Below are 27,508 nucleotides of genomic sequence, written 5' to 3' on the forward strand. Positions count from 1 at the left end.
TTATGGGGTGATCATTTTCCTGGCAAAAGTTCTGATTGGGGAAGAAATATATACTGCATTACCCATTAATTTAGTGTGAAATTTCTCAAATATCAAGTTTTAAGCCAGCACATTTAAGTGTTTATAAGTGCTTGGGTGTATCCACTGTGGCTTTAAACTCCCCCCCCCCAATAACGGCTTGCCACACTGTACTGTAAACTGGCTTTACAGACCTCCCCTCCAAAAAAAAGATCAAAAAGAAGTTTGTGGTGCACAGGGTTGTTAAAGAAAGGAATAAAGCCAAGAATCAGTGGCAGCTGGTACCCATGCTGCTTTGGGAGGGTGGAAGGCAGGATTGTCAGTTGGTAGGCAGAAGCGACTATGTCTGGTTTTGTGCAATGATACTATCATATATGCGCCGCGATGTAGTTCCTTAACACTTCTGCATTTGCCAGCCTATTGCAATTTCTTTTGCTACTGTTTGCAACAATGGTAGGATTACCCAGTTCAAGAAAGAAACCCTGCTACATCCCCCACCCCTTTCCCTACCAAGTCCACTGCTCATACTGATCCTAAGTGTGAGGTTTGCGAGACAAAAATGGAGATGAGTATTGCAGGTAGGGTTGCCATCCTCCAGGTAGTAGCTGGAGATCTCCCACTATTACAACCGATCTCCAGCCGATAGAGATCAGTTCCCCTGGAGAAAATGGCCGCTTTGGCAATTGGACTCTCTGGCATTGAAGTCCCAAACCCCGCCCTCCCCAGGCTCCACCCAAAAAATCTCCAGGTGTTTCCCAACCCGGAGCTGGCAACCCTAATTGCTGGTCTCAGTTTGAGTGCTGAAATGGAGGGCCCTGTAGAAGAATGGGGGGTGGGGGGGGGAAGCCTCTGTCTTTGTAGGGAGGAATCTGCTTGTCTGCAGGGCTGAGTTAAAACAAAGACAGGAGAGAGTCTGACCGACCATAGAACTGGCAGCCTGGGACTCCCTGGACAGTAAGAAGGGAGGCTAGCTGAAGGAAGCTTGAGTTGGTGGGGGCCCGCCCCGATCACCCTAATAGACCCATCTCCATTCCCCAGAATCAGTCATATGACTGAAGATATGGGCCATAAACCTTTTGGTGTTTTTTTTAGTGAACATTATGGCCATTTGTTAATTTCCTTTACATGAATAATCATCACATAGATCAGATACCAAAGAATTAGTAAGTGGAGTTATCTTATCAAGTTGAAGGATGGTCAGTCCAAAGACTTGTCTTTTTATCTATGGGTAGGTCAACCAGATCTTCGATTTAAAAGCAAGAACAAAATGGATTTAATTCCAAAGTTACATTGCATAAGTCCAACTCCAAATGGCATCTTTTCCCTGTCAGATATCAAGCAGGTCCTCTCCGCTCTCGTCACTCTCCACAGTCAGCTGCCTCGTCCACCATTTCTTGACTTCTGAGCCACAAGAGGCCACGTCTGACATGGGATTCATCTTGCACACCACAGATTTCGTACGGCCACCAAGCCGTAAATTGACTGAAGACACCGAATGGCTTATTGGCTTTGGGGCTATGAGATTAAATAGAACAATTACTTGTTACTGTGAATATGTTTTACTCCACTACTATCTTACTCTTCTATCTATGCGTCAGAGTGTTTACAGTGCTATTTCTGTGCTGTTTTCAACATTGCTCTCCTCTTTCTGTCCTACATTAACTTATTAAAAATATCTGTAGTATTCCCTTCTACTCATAGGTCATGATTCAGTTACTCACTCAGGCTCCTACAGCAGAGATTGGTGTGCTCAAAACTTCTATTTATTAACAGGGAGATACAGGGGCCCAAGGAACTAGATTCAGAACAAGGGAGCTCATGCAGTTTATACTTCTAGCTAATAAACTGAATGAACTAAGCAGAAGCTTGTTCTGGCTAAAAAAAACCAGAACTAAGCATCAGACTAAACAAACTCACACAAAATATCAGAGGGGAAGCATACCATTCCATTGTACTAGAAAGGATCAAGAGCCCAGTAGCACCTTAAAGACTAACAAAATTTCTGGTAGGGTATGAGCTTTCGTGAGGTTTGTGGCTCACGAAAGCTCATACCCTGCCAGAAATTTTGTTAGTCTTTAAGGTGCTACTGGACTCTTGATCCTTTCTACTGCTATTGAGAGACTAACACAGCTACCCATCGTTATCCATTCCATTGTAATGTATGCAATCAATAGGCCACGATATCTCATCTATATCGCAGAATACAGGTTTTACATATGAATTAAAACGTAATTAAACAACAACAACAAATCTCTTCTAGTGTCACATCTTTAAATGCCTTAAAGATGAACTGATTTAGGTAAACTAGTCCAAACGTAATTTTAATACAACCAAGCCTGTGTCCACTAAATGTTTGGTTTTGTACCCAGCACAGCACTTGAACTCACACTTAGCCTAAGTTACTAATATCTACTAATCACATATGCAGGGTCATCGTTTTTTTCACACATGGGATGATTTCCTGTACTTTCTGCTCAAGCCTCCTCACCCCCATCCAGTGGGATTTTTGCATTTTTTAAAAAAAATTGATAGTAGGTATATCACTATAGTATTTTAACACCACACCAGTGTATCCACTACTGATAATAAAAAGGCAAAAAGCCCCACCAGTGGTGGTGGTGAGTAAACAGTGGGTGCAAGGAGAAATGGTTCTGGATGTGGATGGGAAGTGCAAAAATCTGCACCTTCCCGTCCATACTTCCATCAAACCAAACAGGAAAGACTGTAACAAATAATGGCCGGGGAAAAACTGCAGCACAACTCACAAAAACCCAAACGGTTGGCAGAAGAACAATATCATAGGGATTCAAAATAAAAACTGCTGCAGTTGGGGGAGGGGAGCAAGGACACCATGCGGAAGCAACCATAACGCTTAATAATTTACAGGACCCAAATGATAAACCTTCACACTGGTTTTTGTCTGGACATCCATTATCTGCTTATACAGTTAGGATTCGAGTTGAGTAGCACCTTAGAGACAACAAGAGTTTCAAACATTCGAGGTCAAAGCTCCCTTCTTCAGACACGAGCCTGGCAAAGTGAGCGTTCACAGTGGAGAGCTTATACCCTGAAGCTCTTCTTGGTCTCTAAGGTGCTGCTGGTTTTGAATCTAACTGTTCTACTGCAGACCAACATGGCTACCCTCTGAAATAATCTGTTTATATCTTCTATTCATTTACACTACCATAACATTTAAAGAGATCTTTGACTTTGATCACTATGGGACAGAATTTATAATTTGGAGAAATACCCAAATATTGAATAGTGCTAGGGAACTGGTAGCTGCACTAAGAACATATGACCTTAGTTTATTCTAGAACAAGGCCTAGATAATCCTGCGCAATCTCTTTTACACTGCCATCCTAAGCAGAACTGCATCCTTCTTAACTAATCAGGTCAGTGGGCTTAGAAGGGGGTAATTTTACTTTAGGCCCCTTTCAAACTGCCCTTATAATCCGTTTTATCAGCCAGTAGCTAATGTTTTTTTTGTGTAATTTCAGACACAACTGTTTGTCTCCCGGCTGCCAACTGATTTTTTTTAACCTGTTCAGACAAAGCCGCTTGGGTCCTGTCCGCAACACGGGGCTCAGTTGGTTTTTCTCCCATTTCCAACTCTTCTTTGCTGCAGTTGGCTGTTTAAAAATGTCTGCAGGGCTTCTAAAAGGACCACATTTCCCTCCCCTGCCTTTTTTTGCAGCACATTTTTTTTTTTGCTTTCTTTTTTAACGTCATAAGTTTAGTGCTATGGCACTATAGCGCTAAGTCACAATAGCAATCCAATGCATTTGAATGTTATAGCGCTGAATTGCTACATCTACAGCATTCAGATGCACTGGATTGCTATTGTGGCCTAGCTCTACAGCACTGATCTAAGAATGTTAAAAAAGCTGAAAAAGAACATGGTGAGGAAAAAGGTGCGTGTGGGGGTAAACACAACACTGTTTGAAATGGCCAGAGTGCTTCAGAGCACTTTAGAGATGGCTCATAGACGGATTGAAAAGAGCTGTATGAAACATCCGTTTATCTTCTCTCTTCTAGAGGGTGTATATCTCCACCTTCCTTGTGATTATAATCTATCCTTATACCAAGGTACCCATTCCAACTGCAAAGTGCATTTGGAGGTTTCGTCTTGTTCTCTAATGATTACCTTCACCTACCTGAAGGCAAACGCCACTGTCCAAACTTCCGCTGAGGTTTACCGGCATCAGTAGAGTCTTGCCGATATCCGCCTCTGTCTGAAAGTGTTGGGCTAAGGAGCTGCTGTTGACTACTTGTCTGAATAGAACAAACAAGAGAGAAAAAAATCTATTAATATAGTTCGATCATTCAATCAAATTTAAAAGGACATAATGAACAAGCAAGATCTTTTCCTTATTGCCTCTTATTTTGTTGGTTCCATATGACAATTTTTTAAAATTAATCATGAATGTAATATTAATTTAACATAACACTAATCACATCATACACTGTTAGGATGTCTTATTTCTATAACGTTATGTGGTTTAACTCTCAGTCTGTCTTACACTGGATATGTGGTGGTGCAACCTTTACTTTGGGGTGCAGAAAGCACACAACTGTTCCAGTTTCTTATTCAAATCTTCTTTGCAATACAGGTTTCGAGGGGGTCAACCCAAAAAGAAGCCAGTGGTGGCAAAACACATGTTTGGACCAGGCACCACTGCATGTCTTCTCGCAGGGGACAGTCTCTGGAGTGTGGGGATGTGTAATGAGGGGTGGTCCAAAGATTCTTTTGGGTTGCAGCTGGGGCCCAGTGCCTGTATGTGCCTTTGTCTTGGGGGCACCCCACTTGGGAGCAGCTGGCGCAAGAACTGGACTTTGGACTAGGACCCAGCATGCACCCCCTCGGAGGGCACAGTCCCCTGAATGTGGGGTTGTATGATATGTGGTAGTCCAAACTTTGTTTTGGGGTGCAGATATTTTAAATTGTCCTCAATATCATTCAGGAACTAGGAGATGTGAATAAGCAACTGGGAACGAACTGGGAACCAACTTCAGCCTCCTTCACAGTAGGCTGGTGAAGAAAAGCTTGGCTGGACCTGAAGCTAGTATGGATATAGACACTTCTACACATCCTGTAGAGACGAAAGAAATGAAGAATTTTAACCATCCCAAGTGAGAATTCTGGCTTGTGCCTGATTTTTAGAAAGAAGTCTACCTCAGGTTGTGCATTATCTTGATTGTTAGCATTCAGATCTTCACTTGGTTGTGTTGTCTCAATGCTTGGTGGGTTTAGGAACCGACTAAGCTCCTGCTGTTGACTCTCTCGGAGACTATGGATAATACTGCACGACTGCTGCTGTTTCTATAAAAATACAATATAACAATCTTTCCATGTATTTAAAAGATATTCTTCAAAAATTTAGTTTTGTTCCTGATTTTCACATTTATTTCATTTTTTCTTCTTTATAAAAGGGAGAAAACCGATGGCATTTTGGAGAACAGTGATCCAGTCTCCAGACACATTTAATTTTCTTTAGATAAAGTCATGCCGCATTCCTCTTGCTTCATTTCCCTGAGAGAAATCACCCCATCCCCTTGAATTCCTATTAGCAATGGTAGGGAAAAGACAGACTGCTTGTATATATATATAATTTTAAAGCTATATATACACAATCCATTGAAGTAAAATTAAATGCACCTTATGAGACCATCCAAAGTGACAATTAAAGAAAATGATAATTTAAAAGAAATAAGTATTTATAGAGCTCATCCACAGGCTATTAAAGTAAATTAGTCTTAGTGGGTTTTAAATTAGAAACTACATAAGGTTAACAGTATGATAATACAGACTCTTCTAAAAAAAACAATGCTGTATTGTCCTTATGTATCATGACACTGTATACTTAAAGGGGTATATTTCAATTCTAAAAATTTCCCACATGAGCTAGAAAGTTTCTCTATGGGAAGTACAGGAATAAATCCAAAAGCCAAAGAAATTTTGCAGTGGGAAAATCTTTTCTCCTTCCTTTCGGCAAATTGCATACCATTGTCAAATCAATACCAAACAGCTGAAATGAATACTAAACTGTAACATGACTACAAAAATTGGGGAAGGGGTATGCCATGCCCACCCCCCATTCCATACTGTCCAGTTCGGACCAGAAGTTCTGCAAAACAAGCCCACCTGAACTGAACTCTCATTATAAATACTGGCCTCCCTAATCCTTCCCCCTCCCCTGCTGCTGAGTGCCACCCCCGCTTACACCATCTTGGGGGTGGTCAGATTCATCTACCGGCTGCAGATGGCTATTTTTGTATTTTATTTTAGCGCCATCGGGGGGCATTATTGTCCTATTTATTATTGATCTGGGCCATTTTAAATTGTATTTTAAAATGTTTTATTGTTTTTATTATGTTTTGGATCATGTAAGCTGCTCTGAGCTTTGGGTGGGGAGGGCACGGTAATAATGCAATAAAATAAATAAATAAACTTCAAAGGGGGAGATGTGACACACAAATCAGTAGTACCAGTAAAGAGAGTAAACACACATACAATCCTGCACCTAAATGCCAGAAAAAAGATTTCTGAAACAAGCATATAGCCTCTTTGTTTCCTAACCAATAACTTTCTCCCAACTGTATTGAGTAGGGGGAATGCAGCAACAGAGAAAACTGGTAAAAGCAGAGGCTGCATCCATGTGTTCTCATGGTTTCCTGTTTGCAACAAACACTTTTGATCCCAGAACCCTTCACTGCCTGCACAATGTCTAGGACCTGACATTTCTCTATTTTGTGTTCCTGAGCAAGAATTTATAAAAACGACAGTATTCATAGTTCCTATTTAGTCACATGAACACATGAAGCTGCCTTATACTGAATCAGAGCCTTGGTCCATCAAAGTCAGTATTGTCGACTCAGACCAGCAGCGGCTCTCCAGGGTCTCAGGCAGGGGTCTTTCACATCACCTGCCTGCCTAGTCCCTTTAATTGGAGATGCTGGGGATTGAACCTGGGACCTTCTGCATGCCAAGCAGATGCTCTACCACTGAGCCACAGCCCCCCCCCCCTATTTGCGATGGGGGCTTTGAGTATGGTCACAAGTAGGGATGTGCACAACAAAATGCCCGAGCTGAAGGTATACACGAAAATCGCTGTTTTGGGTAATACCATGATTTTCCAGAGCAGTATTAGGAATCCATGATTTTTAGTAAAATGAAACTACCCTCCTCGAAGAAATCTGTGTTGTTTTTGAGTTTGGGTGCTGCTAGCCAGCTACATGTGTTCCTGTTTGTCCTTGATTCTAGTGAATTCTCGAGCAATGGCACTTCTCCCTTCCATTTGGATGCATGCAAGGGGGAAGAACAAAGCACTTCCAGCCAGTCGCCTTTGTGTGTTCTGTGCAAATTTGTTCCATTATCTGAACAGCTGCCCCAGACCCTAAACAGTAATGGTCCCAGACTCTAAAACCACAAGGAGTTGAATCCCAAACTGGTAATATCCTATCTGAAAATAAGCAATCATGGTAAAAATTTCTCCCCCAAACCCAGATCTGAAGTTATAACTAAGTTTTTCTGGCAAACACCCCTAGCCACAAAAACCTCCACTGCTCCCAAGAACCACAGGAATTTATGAGTCCTTTCTCCCTCCTTCCACCTTGGCTTTAAAAGAAGATTAGACAAATTCATGGAGAAGAGATCCATTAATGGCGGCTAGACATATGAGTAAAGGGAACTTGATATACAGAGGTAGCAAACCTCTGAATACCAGTGCTGGAGCCAGCAACAGGGGAAGGCCTCGGCTTCCATGCTCTGTTTATTGGCCATCCGGGGCAACGGGTTGGCTACTGTGTGAAACGGTATGCTGGACTAGATGCACCATTGGTCTGATCTATCAGCCACTACTTATGTTCTTATGAACCTGGACAAACTTGGGAAGGCATAAGAAGGGAGGTAGAATTAATTGAAATCTGGAGAATCAGCATGAAATCTCAGGAGTAGTTAAGAACTCAGTACTACCTGAACTCCAGTGAGGATTTTTTTGACATTGGTGCCCGTGCAGATATTAAACTGAATTTTTAATTTTTTAAAAAATCTGCCTACACAAACATAATTTTTTTTAGCATCCCCTAAATGTTATCCTGAATGATAACCCTAGATGGCAACTAGATTTTGCTAGTTGCTCTGGGGCCAGTTCTTATCTATTAAATACAGTAATCATCAGATATCCCTGTTCACTAAATGCTGAACAGCTGAGGAGGTCAGGAATTATGAAAAATACAAGACTTTGCAAAAGCAAATGACAATTCTTAATACACACACACACACCAGGTAATACTCACACAACACACACCTCACAAGGGGAAATATATGAACAGATGTAATACATTTTTTCTACTATTACCCTTATTAAACTTACAGCTCTAATGCGTTTCAAGCACTTCTTCAACCACATCCGTATGGTCTGTTTGGCGACCTCTTCTTCTATTGTATACTCCAGTTGTTCCCTAGCAAGCAGTTCCTCCAGCTGAAGACTTTTCCTGATGTCAACAGACCTATATGAGAGCATGCTAGAAGAAATATATGCATGCTTTAGAATAACAGTAGTGAGGTTATTTCAATTCTATTTATAAAATGAAAACAATTGTGGCTATACTGTACAATTAATTTGGAAAGCAGATCTTCATCCTCTTTTAAAAGTATCCTGATGACCTTGGGGTTAATTAAAACTGATGTTATGGGGGAGTTTATTGAAAAATAGAAGCTAAGCATAGCAAAGAAATTGTACAGTCACCTCCTTTTCTGCACATTAATAAATCTAATGGTTAGTATAAAACAAGATAACCAGCCCATAACCTGCTTGGATGACGGTGGTGGTATTTATTTAAATATTTTAGCAGAAGAATACTTTGCCCCTGGATTTCCTCACAGCATCTTCAAAACAGCTAACCATCACTAAAGTAACAGACCAATAAGAACATAGGAGCAGCTCTGCTGGATCAGACCAATGGTCCATCTAGTCTAGCACCTTCTTTTACATGGCGGCCTACTGGTTGCTCTGACAGGCTAATAAACAAGGCTTAGAGGCTAAGGTCTTCCCCAGTATTGCCTCCTAGCACTGGCATCCAGAAGTTCATTGCATCTGAATGTGGCGTTTCCTCCTAATCACTACGGCCAGTAGTCATTGACGAACTTTCCTCCAAAAAGGTGTCTAACCCCTTTTTAAAGCCATCTGTACTGATAGCCCTCTCTACTTCCAGTGAATTCCACAATTTAATTACTCATTCAGTAAAAGTGTGGACACTCTTAATATGTGATCAACACTGTCTCCCCTGTCAAAAGCTAATAACATTTTTCATGGGGAGAAGAAGAGATCATTGAGTCCAGGTACTCCCTTCCACCAATGCTTCCCACCCAACCAGTGAATTCTCTGATCACAAGTGCAGAAGCACCCTGAATCGAGATGTTTTGTTTTTTAATTATTCAGAAAGCCAGTGTGGTGTAGAGGTTAGAGTGTCTGTCTAGGATCTGGGAGACCCAGGCACCAATCTCCGCTCTGCCCTAACAGTATGCTGGGTGACTTTGGGCCAGTCACACACATTCAGTCTAACATATTCACATATTCAGTCTAACATGTTCAGTCTAACATAGTCAGATATCCAGTCTAACATATTCACATATTCACAGTGTTGTTGTAAGGATAGAATGGAGGAGAGGAGTCGTGTATACTAGTCATGATGCATCCCTATTCTCTCCAGGATCAGAGGAGCACACCTATTATATTAGGTGCTTTGGAACACAGTCAGGATGGTGCTGCTGCAGTCGTCTTGTTTGGGGGCTTCCTAGAGGCACCTGGTTGGCCACTGTGTGAATAGACTGCTGGACTTGATGCACTTTGGTCTGATCCAGCACGGCCTTTCTTATGTTCTAATGATGTAAGCTACTATGGGTCCCAATTGGAGAGAAAGGGGGGTAATAAATGGAGTAAAATAAAAATAAAAATGTTAAGTAGCAGTTTGCTTCTGCCTCTGTCGATAAAAGCAAAGTTCCTCCTTTCTATGTCCACAGAAGTCAATGAGATTAGAAGTGTATAATTCCACTTAGGATGGCACTGCTAATCAGTTTCACACAACCAGAATGTTAAGTAATGGTTGCAGAGTTCTTGTGATGAATATAGTAATGGGAACTGGCCCTATGCAGATAAGTATATTAGGAAAAGAATGTTAATTCAATTTTGAGTAAAATTTCCTATGTTCTGACGTAAAAATAAATTATGATCTCTAATAACATGTCTGTATTGTAACCCTTGGGGAAGGCACTGGCAAACCACCCCATAAACAAAGTCTGCCTAGTAAACGTCGGGATGTGACATCACCCCATGGGTCAGGAATGACCCGGTGCTTTTATTGTAACCCTGGCCTGATGTGGATAGCCCAGGCTAGCCTGCTCTTGTCAGATCTCGGAAGCTAAGCAGGGTCAACCCTGGTTACTATTTGGATGGGAGACCACCAAGGAAGTCCACGGTTGCTAAGCAGAAGCAGGCAATGGCAAACCTCCTTTGAATATATCGTGCTTTAAAAACCCTATAGGGCCGCCAGCACTTGACAGCACTTTACACAGACATTGTTACCTTGTTTTGAAATTTATATACAACATTGACTAGGAAACCATAATTAATTTAGGGAGATTTAACAGTGCAATCCTAAGAATAATTACACCCTTCTAAGTCAGTTGAATTCAATGGGCTTAGAAGGGGCCAACTCTGCTTAGGACTGCACTCCGCACATCCTTGGGCCCACCCCATGTACCTCAGTACATCATGGAAAGTTACATCTCCACCGTTATGGAGCCGCTCCATTTCATAGCACATGTGCTTGAACAAAAGCTTGTCCTTGTCCAGATCAACTTCCAGCCTTCCTCGCAGCAACCTCAGTAAAAACTTGACCCGGAAAGTAGGAATCACTCCCTAGGAAAGAATAACAGCTTTGAAATCATGGACACTTAATAAGAGATTCTATTTTGTTAGACCTTTGAGTATGAGTACCAAAAGATACAGGGTGCAATCCTAAGGACACTTTCCCTTTGAATTAAGCCTGCTGAATAGCATGTTGACTTACTTCCAAATAGATTTACCAATGTACTCAAAATTTATGTCACTGCAAGCGAATTTTGAAACTAGATTTAGCTTGAACATACATATTGAAAGGAAATGTCATATGCAGACTCCACTCCTGCCATTAATAGAAAGAAATGCATTTGCTTTCTGGCAGCTAACTAAAATGGAATTACAGTGAAATTTCTTACCTCCCTTTTGTCATCAACCATGTTCCATATAATTTGAAAATGCCTAAGATCATTGTAACTTAGGAGTTGATCCTCCTCCGTGGAGTAAAACAGTGAGAAATTTTCCACGATTATCGCTACAGAAGACACCAACATTGAACACAGTATAAGTACTTTCAAACATATTTGTGGAATGGATATTTACTCATATACTCGAGACTGGCAAAAATGTAACACATCAGTGTTCATATTAATATACCTGATATCAACATTTTCAGGTGAACATCCATAAACAAACCAATATATGTTATATATTTCGCATTAAACAATTTGATACACCAGCAGTAATCTGAATGTTTGATCTATATTTTGGAAATATTCTACTAACTTCAGTGGAAATTGAATGAGATCCCCCCCCCAAAAAAAAGATAAAGAAGAAGAGTTGGTTTTTATATGCCGACTTTCTCTACCACTTAAGGCAGAATCAAACCAGCTTACAATTACCTTCCCTTCCCCTCCCCACAACAGACACCCTGTGGGCCTGAGAGAGCTCTTAATAGAGCGGTGACTAGCCTAAGGTCACCCAGTTGGCTTCATGTGGAGGATTGGGGAAACCAACCCGGTTCACCAGATGAGAGTCCACCGCGCCAAACCACTGCTCTTAACCACTACACCATGCTGACTTTATCAAAGCCAATTGCATGTTCACCTTCCATATCAGAATTTTACAAGTCATCCTTCTTACTGAAACATTCTTCCCTGCACACCAGGGTAGTTCCACACATATGAAAGACCGCTGCCTTGTGAGTGGCTTGGTTTTGCCGCTTTCACGATTGGCATGGAGACCAGCTCCTTTACTATTAGATATAGTAACTGTTAGGTTTTATGGTGGTTTGCACGCCTATTATTTTTATTGCTCTTTTAATCATTATATTGCTTGTTTATATAGTTTTGTGTTGTAGACCACCTTGAGGGGTCAAACAGGTGGCTTATAAATAAACAAACATATCATAAACATTAGATGTAGTTACAGATAATGACAATTTCTATTACCATAGTTGACAACTTACCCACAAGCAAATTCAGCATTATGTATGCAATGATGATGTAAAAAGAACAGAAATACATAAGAGCGCCAGCATAGTTTCCGCAATCCGTCTTCCAGTATGTGTCGTTATCTGGTGTACAAAAAGGAGGTTGAACCTTCAAAAGAAACATCACAGTTAGGGAACAACATGGTCATTAACATGTTAACAAAGTCCTGATTCTTATGGCAGATTAGTAAAGACTGAGGAGTTAAGGAAATGGCAGCGGATCCATGTGTTTTAGAATTAGGCGTGCAGGTGAAAAAATGCTAAATTATTCCCTTCCCAACCCACTGTATACATCCCCACAGCTCATCCATGAATTTGTTTTCCTGGGCAAGCACATTTCCACTGTTGATGTTCCACTGAGGAGGAGGGGGAGAATCAGACTGCAAAGAGTTACGCTGAAGGAGGAGTGAGCAATTTGCAGTCTTCACCTTTCAGTCTGTTTTTGAGGTAAAATATATCCCAACTTCCTTTTCTATTTGCTCCTATATGTTTCTTCCTGCAGGGCTGCCAGCAGTTCTAGAGATAAGGAATGACTGAGAAAACAGGACGGGGTAAAACTCCCCTCCCTGTGCATCATAACTATGATGTGCATACCTTCTGCCCCTCTGGTTGCTACTTAAAAGGTAAAGGTCCCCTGTGCAAGCACCGGGTCATTCCTGACCCATGGGGTGACGTCACATCCCGATGTTTCCAAGGCAGACTTTGTTTACGGGGTGGTTTGCCAGTGCCTTCCCCAGTCATCTTCCCTTTACCCTCAGCAAGCTGGGTACTTATTTTAACGACCTCGGAAGGATGGAAGGCTGAGTCAACCTTGAGCCAGCTACCTGAAACCGACTCCCCTCAGAATCGAACTCAGGTCATGAGCAGAGCTTGGAATGCAGTACTGCAGCTTACCACTCTGCACCACAGGGCTCCTTGCATTACAAAAAATAATAATAATTGTGGATATCCCCATATTTAGAAAAGACTGCCCCTCAAAAACCCCAGACTCTGAAGACTTTCCTTGTAGACTACACCATGGACAATGGAGGAGATTAAAAGGCTACGCTCCAAGGGAAGAGACCCTTCAGCCGATTCTTACTAAATCAGCAAGGAGAGAATCATACTGCCTAAGGTAAACACATAAATTGCTTACATTTCAGGCAAAGTTAAAAGCAGATGGCTAGAGATAAAAGAAGTGTGAGCTCTTAGACCAATACTACACATATTTGAGGGTGGAGAAGACTACTGAGATTGTATCGTGCCAAAACAGATTGTGAGCATACGCACAGCAAAGCCAAAAATCCACTGCTGGGTGCAAAGAGTGAGAAATATTTATCAACTAGCAATTGAATCAAAGATAAGGATATGTAGACCGGCGAAATACATGTGTATCTAATGATGCTTTGCCAAGATGGAGTAGGGGAATACTGGTTCTGGGCCGACAGGGTTCATAGACCGGAAGGCTGGACTAAACAGACGCAGAGAGTAGTCTTTAAGATAATTTATTGCGTACTGATACACAAGGAGAATTCCGTCCCACCAAGATGGCTAGGAGGGAACTTTGTCACCATATAAGCAGATTTTATAAATATTTGTGGAGAGATACGACTACTGCAATCTTACAGAATCCTTGCAACATATGTTGGCAGTGGGTATGCTATGTTCCCAAGTAGACTTTGGTACTTTCTTGAGTGTTTACCCAAGAACTTAGAATAACAGAATGACCCATTCATCATAAACCCTTGTTCCTACATGAAATGTCAAGTAAGACTTAGTAAGCAGAAGCAGAAATGTATTTGTGGCGATGTGTGCCATGATTTACCGTGACTGTCTGATGGCTGACTTTGGTCAAGTCAAGAGGCTTGCATTTTTTTAGGCCTTCTAAGACTTTCCTTCCCTTCCCTTCCCCCACAATGGACAGATCAAAATGTATGGAATTATTCCTAAACCATGTTCAAAGAAAACAACAAATGAGGTTTTGTGTGAAGGATACCATTTTGGTTTTTAAAAAAGGACATCCCTGCTCAGATACATAGTCAAGGTTTTAGATGCTGAGTGCCTCTGTGTTTTTGTGTCTTTTAGAATTGTGTTTAATTTACCATGCAGTCATGCATTATCTTGTTCCAGTCTTCCCCAGTGACTATTCGGAAGAGTATAGTAATGGCCTTACCAGCTGATGAAAAGTTGGCATGCCTGTGTTCAAACAAACAAACAAACAATCTATTTTAGTGTATCACAAGGAAAATTCAGCACAAGAAAGGTTAGGGCTTGGTCCTTCCCTGTCCCCCACACTGGGTTCAGCTCAGTGGTCCATAGTTCCGTAGGAGAGGATGGTATCCTCAGTAGGGTTGCCAAGCTCCAGGTACTAGCTGGAGATCTCCTGCTATTACAACTGATCTCCAGCCGATAGAGATCAGTTCACCTGGAGAAAATGGCTGCTTTGGTAATTGGACTCTATGGCACTGAAGTCTCTCCCCTCTCCAAACCCCGGCCTCCTCGGGCTCTACCCCCAAAATCTCCAGGTGTTTCCCAACCCAGAGCTGGCAACCCTAATCTCCAGTTACAAGAAATTCAGGTACCAGATGTTGGGAACGACCTTTCTCCTCTTCCTTAAGACTTTGGAGAGCCACTACTTATACTGAACTAGATGAACTAGTGGTGTGACTCAGTATAAAATATTTGCACGTGTTTGAGTGAGAACTGAACTAGGGCTCGTTGAACTTTTTTTTACTTCCTCCCTCATCCTGGCTGGCCCTCAACATGAAAACATGGTATATTAACCATTTTTTACAACATGAGGTTAGTTTGTGCTTCCTGTACAATAATCACCCTCTTCTCCTGGAAATCCTTGATCATCAAGTTATTCTTGTTACACAAAATAATTACGGGGGTACATATAGACTACCATAATATTGATGCTGTGTGTATTTTATGTCCATAAACCTACTTTCCAACAGGGCCCAAATGTTCTGAGCATCTCCGTAATTCAACAAACATTCCAGTCCTCAAGCACAAGTATCATAATACCAATTATTTCCTTAAGAAACAAAATCCCTTACCTGTTGATGTTTTCACCATACTTCACAGTGCCAAATAAAACCACCCCAGCGAAAGCATAGCAAAGCAGTAACAGGAACATCCCTACTATGATGAAAAAACTTTTGTACATGCTGACAACTACAGTCAGCAGCAGCATTTTCAGTGTCACCTAGAAAGATATAAGAAAAGCCAATGGAAAGGGGGCATAAACTTCTGCTTCTGAGGCAACCGAATAATGCCAGAAGTCTGAAGCCAAAGAAATGGCTGGTTGCTTCCAATAAATAAACTGAACCGTTTATTGGCCCTCATTGACCCCAGAGGGTTGCCAAGTCATAATGCTTCAGTGACAATAGAAACTAGTGATATAAATTCCCTTTTATGCAACCCCAAAGATACAGAAGTCCTGATACTGCCTAGATTCTACACATACCAACCCTATGTCCACTGGCCTAAAATCCCCCCCAAATCCCCTAAATAAATTCTAAATAAAGTCTGATTAGGACAATCAAATCAGGGTGTTTTTTTTTTTGGGGGGGGTGCATGTGTGTGGATAATCACTATTCTCAATTAGTATCCTACTGTGCAATCCTAAACAGAGTCACACCCTTCTAAATCCATTGAAGTCAATGGGCTTAGAATGGTGTAAACCTGCTTTGGGCGGCAATGCTGATTATTTTTCTGTTCTAGTTTAGATTCAAGAAGCTTTCAAATGTTTCTGATCTCGCTAAGGATGATTAAATATTTAGTCTAGCTTTCTGCTGAGGTTCTTTCATTCCTAGCTTTCGAGAGCCAGAGTGGTGTAGTGGTTAAGAGCGGCAGAGTCTAATCTGGAGATTCGGGTTTGAATCCCCGCTCCTCCAAATGAGTGGCAGACTCTAATCTGGTGAACCAGGTTTCTATCCCACTCCTACACATGAAGCCTGCTGGGTGACCTTGGCTAGTCACAATTCTTTCAGCCCCACCTACCTCACAAGGTGCCTGTTGTGGGGGAGGGGGAAGGGAAGGAATTTGTAAGCCGCTTTGAGATTCCTTTCGGTTGAGAAAAACGGGGTAAAAAAACCAACTCTTCTTCTTCTTCTTCTTCGAAAGAACTCTTCCAAACAAAGAAGACTTCATTTATACCCAATACATGACCACTATAAAAATAATAAATACTAATTTGTACACTCACATGCTTGCCACAAATAGAGAAGAACCTGAAGACAATGACACATGCTCCCATCATATATGTGTAGGGATTCTGGAATGAAACACAATAGTTTTATTTTCCTCCTTTCAATACTATGCCTTAACATAGCTGGCTTATGAATTTTATCTGAATTGCACACACAACAATCAGCATATAAAATAGCTTCCAGATGAAAAGAGCCAGCTGCCCTTTCATTCATTGTTTATGTTTCATTCTTACATGGAGAGAGCAGGGTAGATCATACCCCTATCCCACCACTCCAGTAAGTCTCTAGCCTAAGAAGACTTTCTCCAAGTTAAGGGCTTCTTCCTCCAAAAAGAGAGCCATGTGAGCTGGAGAAAGGCTCCTTAGGCTGTAGGAAGGCTTCCAACTTTGCTCAGTGGAGTGGTAGGATGGAGTAGAATATACCCCAGCAGGCTGGTGATAGCCTAAGAATATAGACAAGAGGTCCACCTCATCCAGCCTCCTGTTTTCAGGAGTGGCCTGCTTTATGCCTCCAAGGAGATAATGCAGGTGACAACATTGCCCTGCTGTTTGATCCCACTGTCTGGTATTCAGAGGCTCACTATCTCTGAGCGTGAAGGTTCCAATTGGTCATCATCATTAATAGCCATTGACCGGCCCATCTCTATGAATCTGGCTGATCCCCCTTTAAAGCAATCTAAGCCAGTAGCCTTGTGGCAGTAAATTCCATAAGCTAGTTATGAATAAATGCTCTCTTTTGTGTGTCCTGAAGCTTGAAAACGCAATCACATGGAAAGCTATTTATAGGACATAGCTTCCAATATGGGTTTGGTGACTTTCATGGTCTCATGTCTGTGTAGTACCTCAGATTCACCTCACGCCAATTCCTCTGTGTATTTTCAAGTCTGTTTCATGCCTCAAACTATGGACAAACTATGCCTCAGACTACAAACAAAAATTTTACACACCCTCTCCTTACACCTTAGAATTATCAACAAATTGTGTCTTTCTGAACCCGGAGAAACACCATGGGTCTAATGTGTTGGACATGTCACTTCAGAATGTAGGGAAAGGTTCATCATTGAATGTTCTTCGGTGCCTAAAAAAACCAAGCAAAAGCTCGAATGTTGAAAACAAGAATGTCAAGATAATGTTAGGCTAGAATGCTTCTCTGATGACATACAGTCTCCTATGTAGAGAGACTTTTTTAGTAGAGAGGAGCACTCAGCTTGAAGTGGTACAGATTGAACACAGGTTTACATCTTGGTAAGAACTAGGCCCAAAACAAGCACAGGAAATGCTGTGTTTCTCACTCTCCTAATTATGGGGATCTGGGCCTGCAGGGAAGCCTTCAGAACATTATTCTCTGAACACTGAATTTGTCATGAATGCCAGACACTGCAGGATGAAACAAATTGGCCCTTATTGGCTCTTTCGGTGAATAGTTGCCAGATAGACTGTATTGGTTTTCTGAGTTTGTCACTGCCTAATTGATTGATCTACAGTTTTTATCATAATTACACAGTAATTATGTGTAACACATAATTCTGTGTAACACATCAGAATCAAGCACTAAAGAAGCCAAACAGCAAACATTTCTCTTCTCTGTGACCCTGGAAAAGCTCCTTCATCCTCCACAGGCTCAAGGGTTGGCCAAGGTTACTTATAGGAACAGGACCTGAGGAGCCTGCCGAGAGTCATGGAGAGTTCTGCAGGCAGAATTATTTCCATCCATGAAACATGACTTCCTCAGCCCCCAACACTGCTTCTGGGGGAAAGGGGACCTCCAGGAACAGCATGGGGGTAGTTAGAGGTCTACTATGGGAATAAATGAAAATCCTCTGTGGGATCCAAGCCAGTGGATTAAGATCTTGGACACCAGAGTCAAATCCCCACTCTGCCAAGAAGCTTCCTGGGTGACCTTGGGCCAATCACTCTCTCCCAGCCTCACCTACTTCACAAGGCTATTATGAGGTGAAGTTGGGGAAGGAACCACGTACACTGCCCCAAGAGCCTTGGGAAAAGGGAAGGATAATAATGCACTAGATAAACAGACCCACTGCTAAGATTTGATGTAGAATGCCTCAAGAGCCTCCCGCGTGACCAGCTACGTTGAAATGATCATGTCAGTGCATAACGGTTGCACATGGAACTTACAGCTAAGGCAAAGTGGAGTATCACCCATATGACGCCCAAGGACGTCACCAAGAGATCATAGCGATTCCTTCTGCTTTGCCAAAATCCAGCAGGTGACATGGCAATGATCTTCATCGTGACCTACAGGAGATCAACGGACATGTTGCAACTGCTCTTCAAAAAATTCCCACAAGGTAATATTAAAAAAAAAATCCCTACGAGGTAATATCAACTCCCCCCCTGAAAATATTTCTGTGTTATTGGTAAATCAGCGTGCATCCAAACAGATTTAAAAAATTACAACAGAGATCTTTTTCATCACCTATTGCCTTGTCCTTTTTACTGGAGATGGCAGGGATTGAACCTGGGACCTGTTGCATGCAAAGTAGAGGCTCTTCCACTGAGACACAGACCCACTCACTATGGTTAGGGTCCATCAAGCCAGGCTCTGAAGCCAGTTTATTAATCACAGTCAACTATGATTTTGTGTGATGTCTGGATGAACCTGGATTTGATTGACAATTTATATGTTGAATCCTGGTTTCACAAACTAATCAAAGCTAAAATAATCCAGGGTTTCACGTGATGTCTGAACAGAGCCTCTGGCGCTGTTTTTGGCTTCTCTTGTGCTGTCTATTTGCAACAGACTAACACAGCTGGAATAAGTAAGGTTTATTTATCACCCTTGATTGACATTAGGGAGGAGCCATCACTTCCCAGCATGGTGTAGTGGTTAAGAGCAGTGGTTTGGAGCGGTGGACTCTGATCTGGAGAACTGGGCTTGATTCCCCACTCCTCAATATGAGCAGCGGATGCTAATCTGGTGAACTGGATTTGTTTCCCCACTCCTACACACAAAGCCAGCTGGGTGACCTTGGACTAGTCACACACTCTCAGCCCCAACTATCTCACAAGGTGAGTGCTGTGGGGAGGGGAAGGGAAGGTGATTTGTAAGCTGGTTTGACTCTTCCTTAAGTGGTAGAGAAAGTCACCATATAAAAACCAACTCTTCTTCTTCTTCCCAAGAGATGTCTTTCTCTATTTTTCCTGATCTGATCATAATGAAACAAAAGATCTTCAGGCTAGCACTCACAGTATCTTCTGACACTGATATCTAAACAGATGAATGCAAAATGGACTAACGACCACCTAACTTGAAGAAATCATGAAAATGATGGGACATGACCTTACCTCAAGAACAAAGATGAAGGTGAAGACAACAGACATGGCTGCTAAAGGAGTAGTCACCGGGTCTTCAGCATTCCACTTGAGCATATAAGAGGCAGAAGAATTGTAAATAAATGTGTTCTGATTTATGTTTTATGTTAATCATGACTCGTTTCTATAGGTTCTATGGACACTTTGCTCCCTTCAAAAAACTGTTATGTCCCCCCACATTTGTTTAATTTGCTACTTCATAAGGTGTTCACAAGCACAGAAAAATACCTTCACAGATAAGAGTACAGACTGGGCCAGGACAAGCACAGCGATAGTCCTCTTGAAAAATGGATGCTGCGTAATATCATACATCCTGGCTCGAAATCCATCGTTATCTGTGTGAGGGGGAACAATTAAAAGCAAATGGCTGAATAAAACACATAATTAGTTTGTTTCCTGCCAGATTTTCTGACAGCTAGTCTAGATTTCTACTATCCACTAATAATCTTCTACATCAATTTCGTATTTTAAACACGGTTCCTCAATCTGTAATTTCAGATGCTGAACGTTCGTGCATGAAGAAGATACACACACACACACACACACACACACACACATATATATATATCAGCTTCTGTCAGGTTAATTCATTCCTTTCATATCATTAACAGTCAAGTGCAAATATCTTTAATTTAAGAACTCATTTTTGTCCTTATGACTTACCCTAAAACCATCAAAGCACGACATTTTTGGGAGTAGATTTTAATAGCCGGATGCAGGAGTTGATAGATGGAGCCTATTTCCACATTAACTTATGCACAGCCTCCTAGTGGCCTCCTGATTACAATTTTAATTTGAATCCTAGACTCCTGCAGAATTGCGAACACTTGTGCTCAACATGAACCAAATTAAAATTGCCTTGATACCTGGTCGAGGCGGGAGATGAAGAGGCTGCGCTATCTTCAGTCTGCTCTTCAGATCCTCCCATCGCCTCTGATCCACCGTCAGCAGAGCTGTTCCCTAAACAAGGAAGAAGAACAAAAGAAATGTACTTATTTATCGGGCTTGTACAGTCAGAGCAGGGAGCAGGATTTAATCATTTTGTCTTATTCCCTGGACAAAAAAACCCAGTTAGAATAATAATGTCTTATGCTTTCAAGCTCAGAATTTGTCAAATCTCCCAAGGCAGAAAACTCCTAAATGGATCCCACAGAATTATCCTGAGTAGGATTCTGAGCAGACCAGTTTAGGATGGCTCTCTGAGTCCCGGTGCAGAGGTCACTTGGTGCATGATAATCCATAGAATTTGTACCGCACGTTCGTTGTTCAAAATGCATTATCTTGTTATAAAGTCCTGCTACATAGACCAGTATAATCAAAGAACATAAGAAAGGCCGTGCTGGATCAGACCAAGGTCCATCAAGTCCAGCAGTCTGTTCACACAGTGGCCAACCAGGTAACTCTAGGAAGCCCACAAGCAAGACCACTGCAGCAGCATTGCCCTGCCTTTGTCCCAAAGCACCTAATGTAATAGGCATGAAGTGCTTTGTATGTGATAGCCAATACCTTAAATTGAGCCCAGTAACTGATGGGCAGCCAGCAGAGTGACTGTACAATGTGAATAATGTGCGTGCTCCACCTAGCTTCCAATAATAGCTGAGGTGCAGTGCTCCTTACCAACTGGAGTTTCTGAACTGATGTTGAGGGAAGAGCAATGCACAGTGTATTGCAGTAGTCTTGTCTGTATGTCACCGTGGCATGGATCCAGGAGGTTAGGTCAGCCATATCAAGGTAAGGGGCCATCTTCCAGGCTAGGCTGAATTGGGTGGAAACCTTTTTTGAAACTGCAATAACTTGCTTCTCCAGCAATAACATTGGGTCCAGTATAACCCCAAGGCTCTTAACAGAGTCAGCAAGGGTCAGCTTAACTCCATCAAAAGTGGGAAGCACAATGTCCTTCAAGTTCTCCACCTTCCCAACTAACAATACCGTCGTCTTTTCAGGGTTTAGTTTCAGTTTCTTTGCTCTTAGCCAATTTACCTTGCAGCCAGGCAGTGATTTAGGGTTTCTGCTGCATCACCAGGAGACATTGATAAAGATATATAGAGCTGGTTATCATCTGCATATTGATGACAACCAACCCCAAAGCTACAAATGATTTGCCCTGAAGGCTTTACATAGAGACTGAAAAGCATGGGGGTGCAATTGTGGAACATCACAGGTTAGGTATGATGATGATTTTATTATTGCGGCAATAGCCAGATAAACCACAAACTTTATCAATTAAAATCGATTACGAATTTAAATAATTAAATTAAATTAAAACCTCTCTATACCAAATACAGATAAGTTATAACAGTTAATACTCACGATATTCACAAGGCATAAAGCGATTAAAATCAATTAAAATCAATTAAAATCAATTAAAATCAATTAAAATCAATTAAAATCACTAATACCCTTCTCCGACCGAATTTTAATAGCTACAGAGCAATACTTGGCTACTTGCAAAGATCGCTGAGAGTCTCCCTCCCATAAGAGGAATTTAATTTTCTCTTCCTCTGAACTGGACTCCATCATGTGAATAAGAGGTGAAATTAGATTCCTACGAATTCCCTCATAAAAGGTACGTCTAAATAGAACATGACTAGTGCTTTCCATTTTGCCGGATCCACAAGGACATGCCCACTTGGAACTTGGTAATTTCTTGTACTTCCCCTCCAGAATTGCTGAGGGCAAAGCCGACCCTCTAGCCAGAGTAAATGCTCTCCTTTGGTTATTTAGCACAATAGCAGATAAATATTTGGCTGGCGCTAAACAAAAGCGTGTTTTAATAGGGGCCAGGTACGCTGGGGAACTCATAAGCTCTGTTTGTCTCTCAATATCAAAGATCCTTTGTCTAATCAGGAGCATTGCTTGATCTTTTTTTTGCTCTAGGAGGAATTGTGGTGCAAACCCTAGACTCTCCATTTTTTTTTCAGACTGCATCCACCATCTAGATCTATAATTGTCCAAACTAAGCAGTGGTAAGAATCCCTCTGATGCCTCATGGGCTTTTAACCAAAGGGAGATTGAGGCTAGAGTAATTTTTGCCTCGATTTTTAACATGCCTGTTTCCAAGCGGACCCAGGAATTCGAAACAAGGCGGGGGACTTGTAGGATCGCCCGAAGGAATTTGGATTGTACCTTCTCCAGAGGAGTATAACTGGATTTAGCTGAGCCTAAGATTGTGCCATATAGCATTTGGCTAATTGACTTAGCCTGAAAGAGTTTTAAAGCTGCCGGAATGCAAAAAGCTCCTTTCGTCCTGAAAAATTTTAATATATTATAGGCGGATCTCTCAGCGGTTAACGCCACCTGTCTATGATGTTCTGCTCGGAGGCCATTTGCCTGGAATGTTACACCTAGATATTTAAACGACATGACCTGCTCTAAGCTATTTCCATCTATTGACCAATTGTACTTTCTTCTGTGGCTCCCAAAGGCGAGCACTTTGGTTTTCTTATAATTTATATGAAGAGCTTCAGATTTACAAAAATTGGCTAGTCTCCTCAACGCTCTTCTCATGCCAACCTGGGTTCTAGAGAGGATCACAATGTCATCTGCATAGAGAAGTAGAGGGATACTATGCTGCGCTATTTTAGGGGGATGCAAATCCTCGGAACTTAAAAAGTCTACTATGTTGTTTATATAAAATGAGAACAGCGACGGGGCAAGCAAACAGCCTTGTCTAACACCTTTAACTGAAGGAATAGGATCTGTTAGACACCCGCTCCTATTACATCTTATTTTAATAAATGTCTGCCTGTGCAAGGCCTGAATAAGGAACAGAAGTCTCCTGTCTATGGAGGATTCTCCTAATTTGGTCCAGAGGCGGGTCCTGGAAACTGAGTCAAAGGCTGCTTTAAAATCCACGAAGGTGGCATAAAGGGATGTTGCTTTTTTAGAGCTGTATTTCTCTATAAGATGTTGTAGTATTATACAATGCTCCATCGTACCTCTCCCTTCTCTAAACCCTGCCTGGGCCTGTGCTATTATCATTTCCTGGGTAAGCCACGCTGTAAACTTTTCCAGGAGGTGACTGGCATAGACCTTCCCAATGATGTTTAATAAACTAATCGGTCTATAATTGCTGGGATCCTTCCTATTCCCTTTCTTATAAAAAGGAATCACCACCGCATTGTCCCAGCCCTTTGGAATATGACCTGTAGAATCTATGTAAGTAAACATAGACGCCAAAAGCGGAGCCCACCAGTCTTCATGTTTTTTAAGAAGCTCAGGTGGGATTCCATCTTCACCAGGGGCCTTCCCATTTTTAAGTCGTCTTATATGAGCTCTAACTTCAGCCTGTGTGACAGGGGGCCACTCTGGAGTCCCTGTTGGCAATTCCATAGTGAAGGTCTCATGGGGAGAGTCATTAAACAAACTATGAAAATAAGATATCCATGTTCTAGGAGAGATAACAGAATCTAGTGGGGTATAATCTGACCTAGAACGGTTCGAGGTCATGTGCCAGAAAAGTGTGGAGTTCTTATCTTTAGCTGCCTTAATCAATATTGACCATTGCTCTCTGACGAAGCCCTTCTTTTTTTGAGTAACTAAGAGCTTGTATTTCTTCTTATACAGCCTCACAGAATTTAATGCATCTTCTTTTAAGGGCTCCGGAGCTTCCAGGAAAACCCTATATATCGCCTCCAATGCTTTCTTAGCTCCTAGGCACTCCTTATCAAACCACGGTTTGGATATTATTGGTTTTTTGTCACTATTTTTAGGGTGACAAAATAAGATAGACCTTAAATTGTAAACCAAATTTTCATATAAAGGCATTGGAGGGTGCTCTAGTGAGGGGTTGACAAAAGCTTCACAGATTGATTGGTGGTCCTGCCTCTCTAAAAATTCTTTAAGCCTCTCAAAAAGTTGGGTTGACCATTTGGCCCTGCATTCGGTATGATTGCCAAGAGTTAAATTTACTGGGCTCCCTGGCTTAAGATGTATATGTTTTGCTGGGATACATAAATGCAAGAAAAGGGGAAGATGATCTCCCTCTAAGTAAGGAAGGATTTTAAATTATTTTACCCCCCCTAGTAGACGGGTACAGACAAGAATATAATCGATGGTGCTGGCTTTTGAACCTGCCACAAAAGTATATTCTCCTGGATGGTCATCGGGCCAGGAACCATTTAGAATATGAAGACTAAATTTCAGGGCAAGTTTGGCCAGACAGAGACCCGCTATATTGGATGTTTGATCTTTAAAAATTCTTGATTTAGGATAGAAACATAATTCGACTTCAGGGTCATGTATTTGAATTTTAAATTTCTTTTCTAAACTGGCATCGTCTGGCCCCAACCGGGCATTAAAATCGCCCATTAATAAGACTCTAGCCTCCGGATGTTCTAAGGACAGGAATAGTATATACCTTTCTAATTCTTGCCAATTGCCCTCTACTTTTGCTTTACACTTCTCCGGAGGGAGATAGACATTTATAACCAATATCTCGCAGGTTTTCCATTCTATAAGTACAGCCATAGCCAACTTTTTAAGCGGACTCAATTCTTGGCATTTAACATCCATGGCAGTAGAGATCATAATACCCAACCCTCCCTTCAATCTCCCTGGCCCTTTCCCCCGGGAGGCAGCTAAGTTAAATATATGGTATCCATTCAGAAAGAGTGGAGTGTCCGTCCATGTCTCCTGCAATGCGATAATATCATATTTTTTACGATAGAAAGGGATGTCTGAGCTGTCAGAGAGGCATCGAAACCAACCAGCTACATTCCAGGAGAGTACATTTAAAATTCCATCTGGCAGACCCTCTCCGGAAGAAAACTGTTTTAGTCACATTGCTGGATTGGAGGCCTGAGAACATCTGAAGGTCTCCTCTTTTCTCTCCTTCACAAATCCTCTTGGTGAAATAGTTGGTGCCGCAGTCTCTCCCGACTCAGAAATCTCAGAGATGGTATTGGGAATTACTGAGGGCATCTCCTTCAGGAGGGAGGGAGTCTCCACTTGCCAGCCAGCTTCATCGCTAGAGGGAACCTTGACAGGACTTGGGCCTATAGTTGTTACGTAACTTTCCTCTTGGAGTTCTTGCGCCCATGATTTCTGAACTGGATTCTCAAGTAGGTCTTTTTTAGAGTAAATATCAAATAAAATGATGGAATCAAGGTCACTATCAATTCTTGCAACCATCTGGGCTAAGGTTGACTCCATAATGCCTGACATACTTTTCTCCTGTAAATCGTCAATCCTTGAAGCGATGCCACCATCCCGGGCTCTGTCTGAATTCTCATAGCTTCCTTCAGTGGACATAGTCAAAGATTCAGGTAAAGGTGATGGTAATGCTGGTTGTGACCTGAATGAGGATTCAAGTGAGGGCATGGAGGTGGAGGGGGATCTGAGACATTCCTGGGAGTCCTTTACTAAATCAATTTGGTCTCTTCTCACACCCAAAGAGTCCCTTCTTTGTGGAGTGAGTATTGGTGGGGAGACCAAAATACTCTTTCTCTCTTTTAATTCCACTGATACAGCTCTTGCCACCCTTGACCTCTTACAAGATTCTGGGGATAATTCGTTTCCATGTTTAAAATTCCCTTTTGCTTTTACACTTGCTTTTTCTCTCAGCTGTGTTGTTTTCCTGTGGGGATCACCGGCATCATTTGCTGTGCAGTTTGGTTTGTTAAATTGAGGAGAGTAGTTCCACAATGGATGACATGTCGGGTCTTCAAACACTCTGGTTGGATAAATAGAGTATCTCTTTAAAAAGTCCTTCTTATTCAGCAGTAGGGAGGGAATTCTACTTTGTCGGAACGTTAGAACCAGTCTTTTGTGATAATTCTTAGAAGGAAGCCAAAATAAACTTTCTAAATCCACCTTTGCCTTTTCCCATTGTAATAATTGGGACAGAGACTTCACTACATCTCTCTGATGATCCCATCTGTGGTAGTTAATTCTAGAATCCCCAATGAACAGGGCCACCTTTTTCCCCTGTAAAAAGCGATTTTTCTTAATGTTGTTCAGGTGAGGGAAGATTTTCACTGCAGAGCTGTCGCTACACCTACTCCGTGCTTCTTCTGTGAAGTTATCAGTCCCTGATATACCAGAGGTCGTTTTAAGTTGTTTGTTGATGCTTTTGTTTATGAGACTTCTGGGACTTAAACTTCCGGCCCACACTCTGCTTTGCTTCTCGTGTTGTTTCTCAGCCGAAGGGTTCACTACATTCACTACATTCTTCAGTTCATCTAATTTGATGTTTATTTGGTCAAGCTTCTCATATAAGTTCATCAGGGTTTCCCTTATGAGGAGAGTATGCTTTGCTAGCAGCTCCAATTCATTTGTCTCTCTCCCTGGGCTTTGAAGCTCATTAAGTGGGGGGGAATTCCTCCCTAATTCTTTACTAGGCGTAGGAAGGGAGCTTTCCTCTCCTTCAGTTTCCAAAGCTAGGAATCTGTTAGATAACAACACTGGGTCTCCAACCGGCTCTATTTCTCCAGCTTGCAAAAAGTTATCTATTTTAAGTTGATTACCTGCTTTGAAGGACATCTGCTCTTCTAATGCCGAGCGTCTCCGTTTCTTATTCCCCATTAGCAGAGTTTATTGCTGCAAGCTCAGTTCTTTAATTTCCAAACTTTCCAAACGTTAGTCTTTGAACTTCCGCAATTCAAAACAGCCAAAAGTTGCTCCCGCAGC

At 41.8% G+C, this 27,508-nt stretch overlaps 1 protein-coding gene across 2 annotated transcripts in view; it reads right to left on the reverse strand.

Annotated features, from left to right (window-relative positions):
• Positions 1-1,340: 1,340 nt before the first annotated feature.
• NALCN (sodium leak channel, non-selective) overlaps positions 1,341-27,508 on the reverse strand; it is a 257,201-nt gene continuing 231,033 nt past the window's right edge. For both annotated transcript variants that reach the window (XM_056862109.1, XM_056862108.1), the window contains 14 exons: positions 20,746-20,839; positions 20,108-20,214; positions 19,853-19,927; positions 18,683-18,802; positions 16,544-16,612; positions 15,393-15,541; positions 14,433-14,526; positions 12,328-12,460; positions 11,279-11,394; positions 10,783-10,940; positions 8,394-8,544; positions 5,195-5,341; positions 4,176-4,293; positions 1,341-1,533 (listed from right to left, as the gene is read on the reverse strand). In XM_056862109.1, coding sequence (XP_056718087.1) covers positions 1,346-1,533; positions 4,176-4,293; positions 5,195-5,341; positions 8,394-8,544; positions 10,783-10,940; positions 11,279-11,394; positions 12,328-12,460; positions 14,433-14,526; positions 15,393-15,541; positions 16,544-16,612; positions 18,683-18,802; positions 19,853-19,927; positions 20,108-20,214; positions 20,746-20,839 — 1,719 coding nt within the window. In that variant the 3' untranslated portion in view covers positions 1,341-1,345. The remainder of the gene's footprint in view (positions 1,534-4,175; positions 4,294-5,194; positions 5,342-8,393; positions 8,545-10,782; positions 10,941-11,278; positions 11,395-12,327; positions 12,461-14,432; positions 14,527-15,392; positions 15,542-16,543; positions 16,613-18,682; positions 18,803-19,852; positions 19,928-20,107; positions 20,215-20,745; positions 20,840-27,508) is intronic.

The sequence above is a fragment of the Euleptes europaea genome, chromosome 16, assembly GCF_029931775.1.
Source record: "Euleptes europaea isolate rEulEur1 chromosome 16, rEulEur1.hap1, whole genome shotgun sequence".
Taxonomy (NCBI): domain Eukaryota; kingdom Metazoa; phylum Chordata; class Lepidosauria; order Squamata; family Sphaerodactylidae; genus Euleptes; species Euleptes europaea.